The 20778-nt window shown below is 40.0% G+C and overlaps 1 protein-coding gene across 1 annotated transcript; it reads left to right on the top strand.

Moving 5' to 3' along the window:
- Positions 1–627: 627 nt before the first annotated feature.
- On the top strand, positions 628–19062 carry LOC133410312 (muscleblind-like protein 2a). The gene is made up of 9 exons (XM_061691297.1): positions 628–850; positions 6979–7475; positions 9235–9399; positions 9481–9669; positions 9782–10027; positions 11457–11510; positions 11789–11945; positions 15160–15195; positions 18121–19062. The coding sequence occupies exons 2-9, from the start codon at positions 7314–7316 to the stop codon at positions 18231–18233; spliced, it is 1122 nt and encodes a 373-aa protein (XP_061547281.1). The 5' UTR covers positions 628–850; positions 6979–7313; the 3' UTR covers positions 18234–19062.
- Positions 19063–20778: the final 1716 nt, after the last annotated feature.

Genomic DNA, 20778 nt, shown 5'->3' with positions numbered 1-20778 from the left:
CAGCAAAATCCTTCCTCCCCGTAGTGTTAGCATCTGTCTCGTTTGACCTTGACAAGACTCGTTAAACTAAGACACCGTGTGCATTGTGCTCACACATTATCCTCTCATCATATCTGCCATGCATAAATCTATTGCGGCGTGCAGGTTTTACGGTGCAAAATGGAGCTTTTCATATTAACTACATAGTAATGAAATTCTGTTGGTATGTGAGCACCTTTTCTGGATTCAGGAAACTAAAATAACTATTTAGATAAAAGAGGCGTGATAATTTAAATGTTAATCATAATACCAAATAAAATAATTCTCACATGGATTTATTGCTGTTCCCTTGGTAACAAGGAAACCCTTTGCCCTTCGAGCCTCCTGGCGTTCGTGTGGACCGAACCACTCTATTTCCAGAGGGGTGTCCTTACGTATACATTGTAGAAAGTCAACATCGATTTGACTAAAATGGCTCAATAGAGTATATATTTACATTTATGCTACGAAATTACCTGCTTTGTTTTATGATAATCGATACAAAGTGAATTATTGGCGTTTTTAAGTTTGGCGGATCTTCCACACACCCCTCCGTGACATCACGTCGGCGACTGTACAGTAAGCTGTCAAGAGCTTGTTGCTCAAAGCTGTGTAATGTCACAAAGTGATGGCCGTCGGAAAATGACGTCCCCGTAGTTTTCCGAAACACTAAAGCTACCGTTTCGCTCACCGTCAAGCGGTTGTCAAGCGCTCGTCTCGGCCCCACGGTTGGCTTTTCCTCGCCGTGTCCGAGCTGTGTGGCGCGGTGTGGCACCCCCCTCCCGACCCCTCCCGCCAGCCCCGCGGGCAGCGGTTCATCCGCGGCGATGAGGTAAGCAACTTCTCGCCCCTGGCTAACCGGAGTTAGCATCATGCTAAGGGCTAATACGTCGTCATTACGTATGCGGAGGCGTCTTGCTAAAGCAGCCACCCCCGAGGGGGTGCTAATGCTAAATGCTACGTCAGAATTAGAATCTATATTGTCGTTTTGAGAAAATCACGCCAAATGTTAGAGTACTAAAGTGCATAAAAGAGGCCCGTGACGCTGTTAAACTGACGTTTTGAAGTCGTATTAGTGACGTTTTCTTCTGAGTGGCGTGTCGTCGAGTCCCCCAGTTCCTTCGAAAATGCAAATAATTCAACTTAGTGTATCTTCAACACAAAGTGTTATCTGTGCCAAAGCAGGGGGTTGTTTTCATAGGGGTTAAATTGTGTCCAGATTGATCAGTTGTACATTAACCGAGCCGGTTTAGCAAATGATTAATTCTTTATCAAAGGAAACGCCTCATATGGTCATAAGGGGAAACAAACTCTTAGTGTATTCTGTGAGGAAGCAAACTTCTGGTATTTTCTGTTAATAATTGGATTTATCAAATGTGCTTTTTAGTAAAAGATTTAACATGGTTTTGTCGGGGTTTTTTTGTAAATAAATTGTACATTAATGCATTCAAATTTGATGAATTCCAGTGGCATGACATTCCATCTCCAATTGGAAAGGAACATTTTTATTTCAACTAACAGCAGCGTTTTTGCAGACAGCGTTCACTCTGTGTATCCATTTCTTGTTTCCAATTGGTTGATTCCAGACTGGGAGGGTCTTCCCGGCAGGAAAGGGGGAGGCTGGGAATGCTGGACTGAGTCTTTCCAGTTTCCCTGTTGTCGAGGAGAAAATTATTTCCCTACTGAGTTGTTGTTTTTCTTTCATTCACGTTGATTGTCTCGTAAATCTGTGCCTCAGTGCCTCTGAAGTTGTGGATGGGCGTGCTGCATGTGAGTGAGGGCAGATGGGTAGGTAAAGTCTCTTCCCCGGGCTCATTTCCTGACTTGTGCCCCAAAGGAATGTTCTCTTGTGTGCGATGGGATTTCACGAAGGATCGCGACAGTAAGCTCCGGGTCAACTAACTCGAGCGAAAACTTAAGCCTGCCCTGCACGTTTGTCAAACCTAACTTCTCAGCATGCATTTTATATGATACGTAATCCCTCCGCCCCCACCCCCAGCTTCAAGTCCGTGTGTGTCACACGTCTAAGTGTGCAATACAGGAGTGTGTATCCTGTTCTGTGTTTGACTAACCCTACACGTATATTTAAACATTGTATTACCTACTTTGTGTTCTTTATAGATGGAGGTCACCCTTAACTAAGAATTGCAGAAGTGTGAAAGGTGTATGATGTCACAGTCAACACGACATATTTGCCATCTCATTTAAGGCAAAACTCTTTTCAAAGGCAGGATATATACTGCAGATCCAATTGCCCAAATTAGGTTTAATGCCTGGAATCTTTTTTTGGGACTGTCTATTTCCATGCACATTTCTAGTGACATACATCCAAATAAATGCATCAAACCACATTGACAGACACCCAGGGTTGGCATTGGGTCATGAAAGCTATGAAACCTCTTCGCCAGAGTGGTAGTATAAAATCTCCTAGCCACACTTTTCTAGTTAGCCACAATATTGTGTGTTTATGTCCACACTTTTCTCGTTAGCCACAATATTGTGTGTTTATGTAGCTCAACCTTTAGCCACACTTAGCAAGTCCTCATCACTGGGAAGCCACTAAGCTTTTAATGATTTGGGCCCAATTAAAACTAACATAATTTCTCGTGTATGATGCGCATTTCCCCCCCCCAAAAATGGTCAAAAGTCAATAGTGTGCATTATACATGTATAGGAGAAAATGAAAAAGACTTTCACATTTTATAAATTTATGCTGCCATCTAGAGGTTATGAAAAGCTGTACACTTTCATTCCAATATGCCACCGCCCCCTAGAGGTTATGAAAAAGTTGTACACTTTTATTCTAGTATGCCACTGAGTGGTAATGAAAAAGGTATAGCCTACACTTTCATTCCAATATGACAGGGGTACATATGACTGCATATATGTAGAGTTGTGCCCATGAGTTTGCGCTCATGAGTTTGAGTTGTGCTCATGAGTTTGCATACACAGAATTTGTGAAATATATTAATATATTAAATATGACTGATGACTGAACAACAACCATCATTAATTTCTTTATTGTTATGGTTTGTTTAATGATAATGCTTTTCTGAAATGTTTAATTTGAATCCCATTAAAATAAAATTAAATGTGTTTCGCCTGGTCCTTCATGTTTTCTTTAAAGAATTGTACACAATTTACAAATTCTGCCTGTGTAATTAAACATGAGCACAACTGTGTTTTCTCATTTACTAAATAAAAGTAGGGCTGTGAATTTCAAAATAAGAGCAAGTAAATAAAAAAAGTATTGTGTTCAAATAAAGTGCTTAACTTCAGAATAATTATTTGAAACAAACTAACAAAATACAGATAATACTTAATATTTTGGGGTAAATATATATGGGTAAAAGCAAAATCATGCATTGTAAAAATTCATTATACCTAGGTTGAAGGGTTTTCTAGAATTGTGAGATAAACTGCGCATTAATCATGGGTGCGCATTATACACGAGAAATTACGGTACCTTGTCATCAATCAGGACTAGGGGTAAACGATTTGGGAAAATAATCAAATTGCATTTTTTTTAACAAATAGTATGATTTAGTATGCAATTTCATGGTGGGAAGTTTATTTACTGCTTTATTCACGAAACGCAATAAATAGATAATTCTCTCGCGACACGACATTGGATACAGCCAACAAATAATATACAACTCTTTCCTGTAGGCCAGGCCCAAATGTTATGATGCCATCACAGTGGAAAATTGACTGATTGATTTAACGTCATGCCTTTACCCGCAAACATCGCCAAATGTAATTAAATACACACATACAGTTTATTACATTAACACACATACTACGCAATACTCAGTCATTGCATTCTGAAGGGACTGTATGAACTGATGAACACAGGCGAGCACGGCGCCGCGCAAGAAGCGACCATGCTGTGAACATTCTATAAGCTACTTTCAAAGAGGCAACAAAATAAATGTCTGATCAAATGACACATCAATCACTTCAAAGGTGCATAATCAGTCATGGCCAGAACAAAAACATTAAATGTTTAGTTGGTCTCCAACATGACTTACGAAAGTTTCTTTGAAACACTTGCAGCTCTTGTCGACTGCACAATTTTCAACACTGTTCTCAACAGGCTAGCCGAAATGCTCCCATACCGCTGACCTAAATGGTCGTGAAGCAATTCCAGGATCCCAATGTCAAAAAATAGATGTGTGTGTTTGTGTGTGTGTGTGTGTGAATGTGTGTGTGTGTGTGTGTGTGTGTGTGTGTATATATATATATATATATATATATATATATATATATGCAGTCCGGTCCCTGGCGGAAAAAGGTTGGGGACTACTGTCAAGAGTATCGCAAATTTCTGTTTCAATATGATATTGTGACAGGCTCAATACAATTTGTGCGCATTTTTTTCTTTTTAAGCTGCCATGGCACATATCCCAATTGTACCACTTGCGAGTGAAAAATTGGAATTGTGTCACTTGGACCATGTAGAGCAAACAAGACAAAAACAGTTATGAGATGATGTGTGTTTGCTTGCTTTTATTACCACCTGTATCCAGAGACAGGCAAAGCTGTTGGTACCCTTCCGTTACTGAAAATTAATAAAACGCCACAATGGTTACTGAAATAACTTGAGAGTGACGAAATTAATAATGAATACAATTTTACTGGAAATGGACTGATAAAAGTCAGGTATTGCTTTTGAATTGTCATCCTTGCTAGATAATTATTTAAAACAAATCTAATAAAATTTACCTCTGCAAAAATTCTGGTTCCTTAATATTTTGTCATACGAACTTATGACTTTGAGATAATCACTGCAATTCAACGACCTCGTTTAACCAGATATTCAGTATGGTTTGGCTCAGAGCTCTTCAAAGGCCAATTCTTTGGTGTTTTGCTATGTGTTTTGGCCTCTCTATGGTCTTTGAGGATCCAAGACCAGCAGCACATTTTGCTTCAAAATACAGTGGTGCCTTGAGATACGAGTGAATTGGCTTATGGGTTTTTCGAAAGACGCGCTATCGTTCCAAAAGATTATTTGCTTTGACTTGTGAACACAGACTTGAGATACGAGCGCTTTATTGTGGCACTAAACTAAACTCAATACAAAAAGCATCTGTTGGGCAAATATTGAACAACTCATCAACCAAATGCTTCAAGCTGTTTAACGCCAACCCCAGTTGAAGTTTACTGTCAAACTACACAAACAGAATTATACCTTGTGTATTTAAAACAGCCAAACTGCCTGAAGAAAGTCCCCAATAACTTAATCTAATGTTAATAAGCATCTATTTTGCTATGCTTTAACCCTTTAAGCAACAAATTGAACACAAATGGTTCAGGAACATTTAGGCAGACATTATAACAGTACTCACCATATCCTTTAGGTAAAACAATTTAATATTAGTGCCGTAGTGATGAGTTGTGACGTCTGAATGAAAAGTATCCGTCTGTCTGTCTTGTACTGCCTCTTGGGGGCCAAGGCGGGCACACCAGACGGAGCAGAAGTTAATTGATACAGTGCGACAAAAACTATTTCTATTTAAATATTTCAATACGAGGGATGCAACAAAAATTTAGTCACTGAAGATTTTCATCCAAAAATGGTCCAAAAGTGCATTTTAGGTTTTCGACCGTAATATTTTTGTAACCAAAACAGGATGGCCGAAAGATGATGTGATGACACAAGCAAAAACTACAGCCTGCACCGCCCCAGCTACCGATGAGCTCCATCTGGCAAAGCTAGCTAACAAGGCTAAACACAATTTTTTTGTTTTTTGCAAATGTTTCCACATTCTTAAAGTTATATTTTTAGAATATATTTTTTTTATTTTTGGGGGGGAGCCAACCCCAAAAACACTGGTTGGTATTTTATCCCCGCTTATTCAATAATTTTTGGGGTTTTAAAAAAGAAAAAAAACAATTATGCTGGTTTTCGCTATTCATGGTCCGATGGTCCCGGTCCGGTCCCTATCCCCTGCTGGTAGCGGGGGTCCACTGTACGTTGTTAATACATTAAGGACTTTGATAGTAAGACACCAATTGATTACTGCTTGATTATGATCTGAATCTGAATCTGGCTTTTCTTTTTTTGTTGTGTGAAAAGTTGTGAAATGACTAATTACATTTCGTGTGTCTTTGATAACAAATTGAATAACTTTTGATTATGATCCAGTTCTGTATCTGGGTCATGATCTGTCCATAGACATAACTCAAAAAGTGTGTCCATGACGACAGTTGTTGCTAATGCAACAAGCGTGAAATCATATTCATGACTGCATTACAAAGATACTTGTCTTATTATACAATACTTGCATAGCTCGGTCCTTCACTCAGAAGACAAAACAATATGAAATACAGATAGTTATACTACAACAGGGATCACCACATGTACTCATATACAGTCACGGGACACAAATGTACTAATATACATCACGTTTTAACATCACATTGACATATATTACACATAAACTGACATAAAGAATTGACAAAGAAATCAGCAGACCTGAATTTATGACAATATGCATGAATTGAAATTGGGTGTGACAATAAGTATCTTGTGTTCTCTGACAGTAAGCTATATATGTGTACAGTATATGGACATATATAAATAGAGATGACTGAGAAACAACATTATAACAGTGTTTTAGCTGAGCCTATGATAACATTTGATTATAATGTGGAAAAAAAGTTTGCTACAGCAACTGGCGTATGGCCTGTTAAAGATGGGATGGACAAATAAGGTTTTTGAAAAATGAAGACCGGTCCTCCAGATTTATTTTAAGATTTCACTAAAATACCACAAAGGAATTCCATCAATTTTATGGAGGATAACTCAATATTCCAGGCGTTCAAATGTATTTGGACAATTGGCCATGTAAGGTCCATTGCCTTGTTGCTTCAAACGCATAGTTTACAGTGGACACGTGTGGCTATGCCAAATGTAGACCAATGAGCAAGTAATATTTCTGTTTTTATGTCTTTCAGCTCGCCAGTATAAGTGCCTTTAAGAAGAGATCCTCAGCTTGAAGTTGCAGGAAAGCTTGTTTTTCCTGTGGGGCCGCCACTTTGCACACCATCAAAGGAGGATAATGGTCTAAAAAAGCAACTGGTCTCACATAGTTTCCAAAGAAAAGCCAACGAGTGGTAGTGTATGACGGATGGGCGATCTCCAAGCTCAGTGACCTTCATTCTGATCCCTCTCACTCCGGCTCATGGAGGACTCATCAGCTTGTTTTAGGAGAGGACTGTGATCGGCCTTCCGCTTTCTGCACCTCGATTGTCTTATAATAAACAGTTTATGATCAAAAACCTTTGACGACATGGCGTCGGGGAGAGACACAAAATGGCTGACCCTGGAAGTGTGTCGCCAGTTTCAGCGAGGAAACTGTTCACGCAGCAACGAGGAGTGCAAATTTGCTCACCCGCCAAAGAGCTGCCAAGTGGAAAATGGGAGGGTCATCGCCTGCTTTGACTCGCTAAAAGTAAGAAAGATCACGTTGTTCCGTTTTCAGTGCAGCCGCTGCTGGTGTTGCTAAAAAGTAGAGGTTTTGGTGGCTTCCAGCTATCAGCTGGTTTGTCCGCTAATGGCATCTCCCTTGCCATGTGATCCTGAAATAGGCGCCCCATGACTTTGAAAAGCAAACATCCTGCGCTGATGTCTTTTTAGATGTTAGCCAGTAACACTGCACCCTGGGTGACCAGCGTGAAGACACTTGAAGCGACATTTTACATTAAAGCAATAGTTAAGCACGCAATTCTAAAATCACAATATGTACTGTAATACTCATTTCAGAACAAATTGACTAGATTTTATTACAGTAGGCATAAGCCTTTATTTAATCAACAGCAAAGAGGACTAGGCATGTATTAGGAGTACTGCATAGCATTTGTTAGATTGGAGACGTTTATTTAGTCCACTGCAGAGAATACATGGCGTTTACTAGAGGGGACGCCTTTATTTAGCCAACTGCAGAGAGCACTAGATGTCTATTCAGGGTAAGGCATTTGTTAAAGGGGAGGCTTTTATTATGTAATGAAATCCAGAGAGTACCAGGTGTATATTTGAGGTAAGGTTTATTACGGGGCTTTTATTTAGTCAACTGCAGAGGACAAGGCGACCATTGGAAGGAAGGGATTATTTAGTCAATGGCACAGAGAATGAGGTGTTTTTTAAGGGGTATTATTACTTTATTTAGTCAACTGCAGAGTGCCAGGCTTTTATTGCAGTTAAGGCATTTATTAGAGGCTTTTGCTTAGTCAACTGCAGACAGTATCTGTTCCTAATTGGCTCGGAGGTGTATAGTTTGTCAACTGCAGAGGACCAGGCATCTGTACATACAATAATAATGGTAATAATAATAATAGAGGCTATATTGTAGCCTATATAAGGATGCAAGCACAGGAGAAGCTTGATAATGCTTTGTCATACAGTTTTTGTTCCCTAAAAAAGTATATTTTACACACTCCCACCTGTTGCAAGCACACACTGCATCACTGAATGCAGAGTGTTTACAAACACTATACAGTACGTTCTAACTATTGATAGTAGGGTTACAGTATGTTCTAAGTTCTAACGAGTGATGGTAGGTATATTTCATTGGCTAATAAGGAAAAAAACATACGCTGCTGTGGTACGCCAGCTCCGCTTTGGAGTAATTGCATACTACTTTATTTTCATCCTTTTTTGGTTTAAATTGATCTTGAACCTTGAACATCCTCTGACTACAGCAGTTTATTACAGCAGTGCTCGCAAGTTACCAACCATAGATATCATAGATATGAAGAGGAAATATTTCAGTGCGCTGTAGCAGCCAGGTTAACCGATGTGCCTACTTGGTGGCCATGTTGGGGAGGTCAACGTCATTGTCCCGGTCGATGTGCGGGTGTCTGCAAGTAATGTCTGTGTGGAAAACACTGACGTGTTGTTGCAAACACGGTTCCGGCGGAGTTTCAAGGCAAAAATTTCGGGACAACTTATTTTTGTGGTCGACTTTTTTTTTTTCCCTCAGCCTTACTCCGGAAACATTTCCTCACATGGTGTGAACCATAAGCCTCAGTAACCACAAGCAAGAACTAGCCGCCACGTCATTGTGATGAACATGCTGATAACACCACTGTCACTATGGAGGAGTGTGGCGATAATCCCTCATGGTCAATTCAGACGATGGAATTTTGCCGGGAAACTTGTGCTCAGAGGGGAAGATTTTAAATTGGAGCTGAATTTACTCTCTCTGAATGCAGGGCCGATGCTCGAGAGAGAACTGCAAGTACCTTCATCCTCCTTCACACTTAAAGACCCAGTTGGAAATAAACGGGCGCAACAATCTCATTCAGCAGAAGACAGCAGCTGCAGTGCTCGCCCAGCAGATGCAGATTATGATCCCTACAGCCAGCCTGCAGTCTGTGGTAAGTGCCCCAAATTGAGGAAGAGCAACGCCACTCCCTGTTGGTCCTATTACCTTCCAGCCTTCCTTTCCTGTGATACAGGGTCTTGGCACTAACACTGGTCTCGGCTACGGTTCCTACTTGACACCTCTGAGCCACGGGATGGGCCTGCTTTCCACAGACATCCTCCCGAGCAGCCAGGTTCTGGTTTCAGGGAGCCAACCTGTCACTGTCCAGAGCTCGCCTTCTTCTTCACCCTCGCAGAAGCTCCAGCGCACTGACAAACTGGAGGTACGGTCGAACCTCTGCGATCAAACACACTACTTGACACCTGATTGTTTGGGTTTCGAAACCATTGGAAAATAACAGAAGCCCATTTATTGGCATGTCGCTCTGATTGCAGGTGTGTCGGGAGTTCCAGCGGGGGACCTGTGCTCGGGGGGAGACCGACTGCCGCTTCGCCCACCCTAGCGACAGCCCCATGATCGACACCGTCGACAACACCGTCACCGTTTGCATGGACTACATCAAGAGTCGGTGCAGCCGCGACAAGTGCAAGTATTTTCACCCGCCTGCGCACTTGCAGGCCAAAATTAAGTCCGGTCAACATCAGACAGCCATGGCGGCCCAGGCCACAGCTGCAGCCGTGGTAAGGCACCCAGGTCCTTTCCTTTCCAAGAATGATCTTATTTAAATTATATTTAATGGTAGCTAGCAACAGTGACATAATGTAATTTCGTCTCTATAACATTCAAAGTCTTATTTGTATTTAGCTATAAACTGAATTCAGAATGAAAGTCATAGAGTTTAACTAAATTGTGTTCTTTTATGTGTGCTATACATGTTCTCCATAGACCATCTGTGTTGTTTAAAATGTAAACCATCATATATGTTACTCCCTATCACTTATTTTATACTTTACTGCATGGCTTTAATATTTACAGTATGGGTAATTTTAGCTTGCTATCTTAATGTTAACCAAACAAATATGAGACAGCTGCTGTTGCACCCAAAGTCCTAACCTGGCTCTCATTTTGGTCGTCTGTTAACACAGCTTTGTAGAGTCTGTGTTGTCATGATGTTTTATACATTCAGTGTGTTTGTGTAACCTTGCTTTTATTTTCAATGACATGGTGTTTGCATTTTAAGGATGGGCATGTCACTTAATTGGACCACAGGGGAACGTAAGATTTAAATGAAATGTTCTTTTGTGCCAGTTATCAAAAATATGTCCTTCACATTCAATGCTTCAGGCCCAACTAAATGTTAAATATACATAAGACATGAAACAAAATAATATAAATATGTACCTATGTACTGTTTGTTCACAAATCGAAACATGTTAACATGGAAACAGTCCACAGATGAAATTATGTAAAGATACTGATGTGCTAACTTGACTAGCCTGCATGCTAACTTCACTAGCCTGGGTAAACTCACTATTCCTTTTTTCGTTCGTTGTGATGGGTCGGAATCGAGGGATGGGAAAATCTCTCTCTCCTGCTCTCTTTGAATGTTCTGAACTCCCATTTGCTTATGAGTGTCAGTTGCTCCTTTTGTTCTTCAGGTCACAAACTAGTTGAGACTGCATCAACAGCGCACCTCCTGGCACTCCATTTTGCCTCGATTGTTTCGAGAGACAATTAATTGACACCCTTTTCTACATAACAATCAGTCAATTGACTAATTGGTTATTATGCCCATCCCTAATGCAGTGCCCCCATAAACACATGCTGGTTGTGTTTAATCCATGTTGCCATACTCTTTAACAGCTCCTATATTAGTGTTTAACAAAGACGGCCACAGTATCTAGAATGATGGATCTGTAGAACTGTAGACCTACTGAATAACAAATGGCACACGCTGACCGTCAGGTGTTTATATTTAGTCAGTGAGTGGTTACTGTGCATGCATACTGTGTTTTATGTGGTATACTACATTCAGCTTATTTTTGTTTTCCCCCTTCTCATCTATGCACAACGCTGTCCCCCATGATGCACCTCTGCTTGCTGTATGTTAATACGCTTGACCCCCCATTGGCCCACTGCCATCATGTGCTCGCTGTCCGCTCTTAAAAGACTCAGTCGACTGCCAAAGCAATGAAGCGACCCCTCGAGGCAACTGTAGACCTGGTATTTTCACCTTTTGCTTTGCATGTAGCCAGTAAATGATACTGTGATAACGTGTCATTCTGTCACTGTGAGCTTTCTGTAGTCTCATTTGTGTCAATCTCAATAGAGTTAATGTGATACATTATTTCCATTCGTATTTGTATCCTGAAACCATGAGTGCATGCTTTGTAATTAACAGTTACATTTGTTGTGTAGTCATGTTTTTTTTTTTTTTTTTTTTTTTTGACCACCAAATAATCAAAGAGTATGTCCTTAAATTAGTTGTGTTTGCTTTTCAGGGCTTCCCGCACAGCATCCTGCAACCGCTACCAAAGAGAGCAGCTCTGGAGAAGAGCAACTGGGCCAGCTCGCTGCTCACCCCCAGTTTGCTGCACTACCAACAGGCTCTAGCCAACACGCAGCTGCAGCAGCCCACGGCTGCATTCTACCCTGCAGGTACGCATTGACTCACTCGTCAGGATTTTCCCTACAAAAATGTTCAATCCATCACTCTGACAGAGAATAGTTTAGGAAATTTGGCCCTGTTGTTTGCATTAAATACGCATGTGCTATATGTTTACATTCATAGTCATTAAGTGCATCACATCTATTGAGATAAAAAGGGCACATGGTTCTGTATGACGAAGGATTTATGATGGTCATGGTTAGGATTGTGAGGAGGACCCAAGTGCAGATAAGATAGTTTAACAGCAGGTTATGATGCGGAGATATTTATGGTTACATGTGGATATTGTTGTGGCTGGAGGGAAAGGCTCCTGTTCAGAGAGGGTGGGAGGAATCCAGGTGCAGGGTCCAGGCAGGCAGGAAACAGGATCTGAAGCAGGAAAGCAAGTGGAGACCAGAGGTCAGGCAGGCTGGGAACAGAGTGCAGAACAGGACAAGGTAAGTATTGCACAATATAAATTTGAATTTAATAAATGGCTGGATGCAGTAATCCCGACGAAGGGTGTTGACGGTCTGGCAGTGTGGTGGAGTCCAAGACCGGTTGAAGAATGGGTAGTTGCTAATTGGTTGGATGGGGTGTAGTGGCTGGCTTGCTCCAATATGCCTAGGTCCAATCCTGCAATTAATCACACACACGGGAAGTGGTGAAGCTCAGGATGACGATAGAGCAGACAATAGTTTTTTTTTGCCTACGCCACCGAATGTAGACGGAGCATGGTGTCAACATTTTCGAGTGTTCAACATGAGAAAGGATTCAATTCCGTTTCTAATTCTCTTTAAATCAAATATTGTCTGAAATATTAAAATACCCTTTACTCTGGATCGGAATTGATTAAAAATTATCAATACCCCAATCGATTCTCTATACTGAGTGAGGGAATGAAATAAAACAAATGGGTTTGTTTGCTTTAACTCTTAAATATCTTTATTTAGACTTTAGACAGAAAAGACAGCATATCCAGTATGCACTCATGATCCAATGTATCGTTAGGCGGTGGAAATAAAAAATTGGGCGACTATTTCTCAAAGTTCGTCAAGAGACTCAAAAGGTTCATTGCAGGTTTTGCGTACCTTACAAGAGATCACAGTGCCTTATCAGGGATCTACACTAAACTTTGCACTAGTAGATTTATGATTCGGCCGAATCACATGATTTGGTCGCACCATTTTTTGAGGAGGTGCAGCATGACCATGGCATACCATAGTTTCGATTGACAGTGACTCGAGATATGATATTTGCTAAATATGTCACTGTGAATAAGACGTTACAGTAGCAGACAAAACAGGTCTTTACTTTTATTTGATCATTTGTTCCACTCAGAGGAGCCAGTTTTTATGGTGAGGCCTCCTAAACCTCCTCCCCTGCAAAAATCTGTTAATTTTGAGCATTACCACAACCATAAGATAGAGTGGACCACCACTATATAAAATTATTGTTTAGCTATTTAAAATCATTGTCACAAACAGCACACAGATAAATCTTTTCTACTGCAATTATTGCACTTTATTTAATGATAGTTTGTTTTCCCATACAATCCTCTTTAAATGAGTCGGGACTTTTTAACTTTGCACATACAGTAACTTCATATGTCTATGCTACAAACAGAGTTTAGATATAGATAGGTTAGCTTTGCTAGCTTCATAACAAAGTTATTAAAACCTTAGCACATGACTTTGTTTTTAATAATGAGTGAATTAAAAGTATGGGTTAGGTTATTACTAAAGACTGACAAATTAAGCAGGCAATCTTTGCAGTTAGTGGTACATAGTGGTCCTCTCTGGAAGAAGCAGTCAATTATGTTGCAGCAGGCAGCCAATCATATTGCAGCGGGTCACTTTTAATTCAAATGGAACTCATGACAAAGATCGAGACGGCGTCACAGTGCACTCTCTCTCTCTCTCTCTCTCTCTCTCTCTCTCTCTCTCTCTCCTTCTTTCTCTCTTTCTTTCTTTCTCGGTGAGCGTGCCGATAGCGACTTTCAACCATCAAAGCATGCACTCGTGCAAATGCGACGATGAAATTTTTAATCACACAATTTGGTCGCAGTCTCGAGCCCTGACTATGAAATTGTCCAGTTCCACTCTGTTGGTCCAGAGAATTAAATATTTGGGTTCTTAAGCCCAACTAATACAATTTACCAGTCAGTGGAGACGTGACGGCCGGTTATCAACACTTAATTTTATTTCTTCTCCTTGCTCTTCTGTTATTATCTGACTGGAGCCCAATCACAGCTGAGAACGAGGTGCTTTAAGCAGCCTCACCAGCAGCCAAGCCCCGGTCACCGTGCTAGTTCTCTTTTTTTTTTTTTTTTTTTTTTCTCCTCTCGCTCCCTACTTTTCCCTCTGTGTCAGTCGAATCACACCTGAGAACAAGGCGCATGAGTGACCTATCAGCAGTTGAGTCCCGGTCAATTAATTCATTTTTTATTTTTATTCATATTCTAAGAGGAATCAATAAGCAGAATCGTCAGGCAAGCCAACAAACGATTCTTAGGAATCGAATTACTGGGAACCAGTTGGGCACAAAAACGAACATACTGTTAAATTTAATAGATCTCTTATATTCATTTTCCAACCACTCGCAGGGGACATATAAACAAACAACCATACAGTGTCAATCAAAACTAAATGCCATTTTTGTAGTGAGGGATTGTAGAAAAGGCTCCTTTATTCATTCTGAGGCCAGTCACCTCACGTTGAGGTGAGCACTATTTTACATCGGTCCTACGAAATTGCTTCTCGCTAATGAACGTAATCAGGCACAACTGCTCTTCATCCATCGTGACATTGCAGTCCCACAGACGCTGACATTCAGCAAGCAGGACCAAACAAGACAAGGCTGCTACCTAGCAACATGTTGACATGACAACTGCTTATTTGACCACCCTACTGTATTTTCTTCTGTTTTCCTTTCAAAGCAACTCTGAGCTAGTACAGTTGCTTCTCGCTAATGAACGTAATCAGCCACGACTGCTCTTCAACCATCGTGACATTGCAGTCCCACAGACGCTGACATTCAGCAAGCAGGACCAAACAAGACAAGGCTGCTACCTAGCAACATGTTGACATGACAACTGCTTATTTGGCCACCCTACTGTATTTTCTTCTGTTTTCCTTTCATAAGAAACTCTGAACTAGTACAGTTGACTCGAAGAACTGCAGATTTTTTATTAACATTTCATCTCTTTTCATTGTACCTACACAGGGTCTGTTTTGTGTATGACTCCATCGAACAGCGTCGGTAAGTACCTCGTCTTGCCTTGTCCATTCTAAGCCAGGTTAAACTCACTCAAATGTCAGAACAAAAATCATATTGCAATCAAGATGTTTCACATATTTCTTTTCAATGTTGTCTTTGCACCATCTACTTGTTAAATGCCAATAATATTTCATTAGATATTACCTCAGCTTTTGGAAATACAATAAATGAAAAAGTAACAGTAATGTGGTATGATAGAAAGACAAAACTAAAAAATTTTGGATGTAAAAAGAAATACAGTTTACAGCCATTATATTAGGTACACCCACATTATGTAATGACATGGTGGAGCTGTGACAAAGACTGTCAAGAGATGTATTATGCTAATTTAACAATGATTGGGGTTTTTTTTTTTTTTACAGTGGCTTTGAAATGCCTACTTTTAAGTGTTTTGTTTTAGTTCCATGATAAATTCAATTTTGATTAATTGAATATTTTAAGATTAATAAATGTATTTAATTTTAAATGTATATGGTGGCCGACTGGTTAGAGCGTCAGCCTCACAGTTCTGAGGACCCGGGTTCAATCCCCGCCTGTGTGGAGTTTGCATGTTCTCCCCGTACCTACGTTGGGTTTTCTCCGGGCACTCCGGTTTCTTCCCACATCCCAAAAACATGCATTCATTGGAGACTCTAAATTGCCCGTAGGTGTGACTGTGAGTGCGAATGGTTTTTTGTTTGTATGTGCCCTGCGATTGGCTGGCAACCAGTTCAGGGTGTACCCCGCCTCCTGCCCGATGACAACTGGGATAGGCTCCAGCATGCCCGCGTCCCTAGTGAGGAGAAGCGGCTCAGAAAATGGATGGATGGATTAAATATATACAGCCAGGTGCATTTCAATAAATTAGAATCGCCAAAAACCTAATTTATTACAGTAATTAAAATCAATCAGTAAAACTCATATATAGATTCACTAGACAATGTGTCTTGGGAATATTTCATGGTTTTAGATTTTTAGATGGTGATTGCTTACCGCTAATGAAAATGCAAAGGTCACCATCTCAAGAAATTGTAATATTACATAAGAAACAATCAACATGGTTTTTGTTCTCGAAATTAGGTAAAAATTGGACTTCTGAAATCCATTTTCAATGTTTAATGAATCTAATGAGTTTTACTTTTTGAATTAAACTACTGAAATACATTTCCTTTTCCATGTTATTCTCATTTATTGCATTGCGCATGTATGTGAATTAATATGTATTTAAATAAAATCCATACATTTATTTTTTATTTTTTGTGGTGTACCTAACTTGACTGGCGAGTGTATTGAGGACATTTTACAAGAGTAATATTTTAATAAATATACTTCTTATTAAAAACGAAAACAAACAAAAAAAGCTTTGGTAATATTTAGTGGTGCTGCTATACATGTTGCTTCTTGAAAGTCAAATAAATGTCCTAATTGCCCTTCTGATCAGTCCTCCCTTTATATTCCCATCGCTGCCTCGCTCCGCTGTGTAATCTCATGCCAGCTGCGGCTCTAACCCAGTGACGCCTCGCTGCTAACGTCATTTCGTATTTGCCTGGCAAAAATAAGGGGCAGACGTACGTCGCTATGGTTACCATAATGCTCCACCTGCCTTTTCATTGCTTCCATGGTTCCCCCTTCCTGAGCCAGTCCCCATGATGTACAGTGCTACGCCTGCTAGTGTCGCTGCAGCAACTTCTCCCGCCACAAGTGTCCCCTACGCAGCAACAGCGCCAGCCAATCAGGTTTGCTCCTTCTTTTCTTTTTATTTTTCCTTTGGAAGCTTTTAGTCGAGACAACCTTGGGCTCTTTTAAATTGAAAGAATCGCTTTGTTTCCCTGCTTGCATCGGCTGTCATTGAGCTTCATGTTGCCTGTAGATCAGCTACTTCTACAAGGACAGGCAACACTTGTAGAGACATCTGCAAACTTGTTGCAATTTTCACACTCCTTTTGGCTTTTCTCAACATCTTTCTCATTACCCAGATTGTAATATTTCCCAAGTGTTCTCCCAGGTTGCAAGTACAAACGGGGGAACAAAAGTCATACAATTTCGAATCTGTGCAAAATTTGGGGGGAAAATATGAAAAGAAAATACCTTGAAGGAGAGTTGTCTTCGATCCAATCACGTGATCAGAAATCATGGCCGGTTTTCAGTTGATCGTATCGGTTGGAATATATTTTATTTTCTTAATTCTTTAAAGATCAAAAAGGGACAAAATAATCCTGGGGCACAAAGATCTTAACCAAATTAAAACGCAATAGCTTTGTTTATATTACACAACGTACAGTTTCTTGTTCTTCAGTACCGGTATTTTAAGAGTGACAACTGAGTTGGCTTTAGGCAGCAGTCTGCGTGCGTCCGTAGTGGGCGGCACCTCGCAAAAAGCGGCACTCTCCAGAGCGTGTGTTCGGAAAGGGAAACGAATGGCCACAAGCTTTCACGTTCGGTAAAAAAATAAAATAAAAAAATGACATTTTGCTTACAGGCTGACAGTTCGGGCAATCTTCAAGATACTACAAATTGAGTCTGCAAAGCCTGATATAACATACAGTATGGCTAAACAGTTCGCTGAACACCATCGTCAAGAGTTGAAAGAGCGACAAGTTAGCAATTGTGACACATTTAAACGACTTAATATTCAAATAGAAAAACAAATGTGAATTATTTTGTGATAAGCAAACTTGTGCCCCAATGGCTGCATTTTGTATTGTCTGGTGTCGCTTGAAAGTAGCTGTGGATCTTCTCCCAGCTATACTGTATTTGCATATTAAAAAGTATTTTCCATATGTCCCCTTTAAAAAGGCGAAAAACTGGTAAAATGTCCATCCACATCGTACAAATTTTACCCAATCTCTTCTATGTCCACACAACATTGATGGATATCTAAGAGCACACCGACATTTTTGTCATGTTTCTACCCTCTTTCTGAAACAGATTATTCTCAAGTAACCACCAGAAACAGGACTGAGTGCCACAAAGATCCAGAGCAGCCCATCTGTACATACCGTGTTCACGGCGCTCGTTGCCTGCAGCAAGCTGCATGCTGATGAAGCATCACCAGTGGAGTACATCACCACATACAGTACGGTATCCCATTAAGGATTGTACGTGTCACACAACAAGACCCTATGCATGGACATGCTGTACATGCCTTTGCAACTGTAAATCATCCGCGTTGTATTCATTCCCGAAGCAACTGGGGGAAAAGTAACATAACATAGTCAGAACCATATAAACAGGAACGTACTGACAGATTCTAACAGATAGAAATGTTAGCTGACATTGTAATGATGTAAATAGTCATGTTGGGTGTGTGTACATCATGGCAGTGTCCATTGTAAAGGGGTAACAACCATGTTAGAGATTGTTCACTTTCTTGAATGCGTCGTTTCTTTGTAACAGTAATGATTGTTTGACCTTGTGCCAGATTCAATTGTTTTATTAGCGACTAGCGAAAAGCACTTATTTTAAATTATATCAAGATGGCCCTCAGTGTACAGGCTTTTATCCACAGTGAGCAGTGCTCCTCCACCTGGTGTGCCTTTGCATTGCATTGAAAGTCTGTTAGCCGGTGTCGACCCAATCAAATGTGCTTTCTAAGGGAACACATTCAACCCCCCCACCCCCAAAATAAGATATTTAAAATTGAATGATCGGTCAGAATTATAGGCATTTTCCATAAGCGTTAGTTTATTCAATGTATATTCAAACTGAAGCGTGATCTACGAGGACTGAACTGTTATTGTAACTGTTCAGTCTTATTTGAATGTTACAAGTGCCTAAAGAGTTGTCATATTTAAGGGGCTTCGAACGACATTGTCCTGTATTTAAAAAAAAAAAAAAAAAAAAAAAAAATCTGAGATCTAGAAAGTTGTGAACACGTCTTAAATGCTTTGTGAAGACTTTTATGAATATTTATGTACCCTCATTATTATTAAGAATTATTATCTACTCTCTATTTTATTTCATATTTAAGATGACTGTAGTCCCCCCTCTCTCCTTTTCAACAATGTTTCTTAAATAGTTGAATGTGCAGATGATTAGAAGAATTTAAAAAGGACATAAAGTGTAGTTTATTTAGACATAATTGAGGACATTCTGTTAAATACGTTGATTAACTTTTATTCCTTGATTTTACAGACTTTTGAACCTTCACATGGGATGGGCATTGAACTATGTTTCGTTAATCTACCATTAGGAAAATTAACGATTGATTAATTGATTAATTAATATTGTTGACTGTTCTAATCTCCTGCCTCCATGCCAGTGTCAAATTGAGCGTAGTGGTGCAGCCCAGAGGACTTGTGCAATAGAGAGGACTCAACTCGTCATAGATGACGTCATGTTCTGCTTGAAGCTGGGTTCACACGCTTAACGATAATCGGGCCAAATTGGAGCATTTTCCCACGCTTGCAATCAAAGTCAGCAAAAGCCTGATTATCTGATGTCCCTGAAAGATTGTCCTGAGGCATTATCCTGTGGTGTGGGTTGTGGTAAGACTGATTTGACCATGAGAATCGTAAATTTTAAACTGTTGAGTATTTATGATTGCACAGCCTGATTTGGAAGGAGACACTCGACATGTTTTTAATGGCGATATTGTTATGTGAGGTCTTGGTTGTCTTGAGTACACCACACACGCCATAAGAGCAGTAAGCACACGTGCCGATTTTTGTTCTCTCATTGAGTGGTGTCGCTCACGTTTTACAAAGACATTGGGTTAAGATGTTAAAAATCAATGTACATGTAGCCCGCTCAAAAGATTATGGTGTAGTTTGTTAAGAGTGATATTTTCTACCCTTAACTGCTCGAAAAACGGTGAGGGCCAGCAATCGTAAATCTTAAACCAGTCCAATGTTCACGAACAAAAATCTTTATCTGTGTGGCCAGAGACTTACAAATATCGGTTGAGATATTGTTATGTGTGTGGTTTGTTGTTCATCTCAAGTACGCCACACATAAGAGCAGTAAGCAGTGTTTTTTTCCCTCGTCATGTGTGGTGGGGTCTCACGTTTTTTTTTTTTTGTACAAAAATCGGTCGGATATGTACCCTGCCTTAGACAACAATTCATTTAGTCTCAATTGCTTCAAGATAGGATTAATTAACAGTCAATTACACATAATTCTTGATCAATTAATTGATTAATATGCCCATCCTTAGTGTCCGGTGTTTTTTAAATAACACGACTATGTTTGATTAATTCAGACAATCTATTAAGATGTTCTATTATTTCTTCCCCATGATGTCATTTTTGTTGTGAATTCTTTGATTTTAATGCTAATGTATCTACGTATGTATGTATGTATGTAACGTTAACATGCCAGAACTTATTTTCTCCAGGGTTGTCTGTGAATGTAACCTCTTATAAGCTGACTTTTGTTGAGATTCCTCAAAAAAAAAATTTAAATATAAGCAAGAAGTGATCTCATTTGCCTCCGACAAGTTGCCATTTGGTGTTCAGGGTGGAGTGTCGGGAGAAAAAGACCATAGAATTGTTGACGTAACAAAGTGCATTGTACGTGCTAGCGTAATAATCGTTCAGCTTTTAACTCGTCACAAACTCGGGATGTCTGTCGTCGCTGTGATTGTAC

The sequence above is a fragment of the Phycodurus eques genome, chromosome 12 (genome assembly GCF_024500275.1).
Source record: "Phycodurus eques isolate BA_2022a chromosome 12, UOR_Pequ_1.1, whole genome shotgun sequence".
Classification (NCBI taxonomy): domain Eukaryota; kingdom Metazoa; phylum Chordata; class Actinopteri; order Syngnathiformes; family Syngnathidae; genus Phycodurus; species Phycodurus eques.
The sequence above is the reverse complement of the archived record's forward strand: the minus strand, read 5'-3'. Positions and strand labels throughout refer to the sequence as shown.

Bases quoted from the DNA above. Each gene is read 5' to 3' on its own strand.
- LOC133410312 (XM_061691297.1), top strand. From the start codon at position 7,314: ATGGCGTCGGGGAGAGACACAAAATGGCTGACCCTGGAAGTGTGTCGC. The intron at 10,028-11,456 runs GTAAGGCACCCA...CGCTCTTAAAAG, and splicing joins AGGCCACAGCTGCAGCCGTG to ACTCAGTCGACTGCCAAAGC. The intron at 15,196-18,120 runs GTAAGTACCTCG...TTTCTGAAACAG, and splicing joins GACTCCATCGAACAGCGTCG to ATTATTCTCAAGTAACCACC.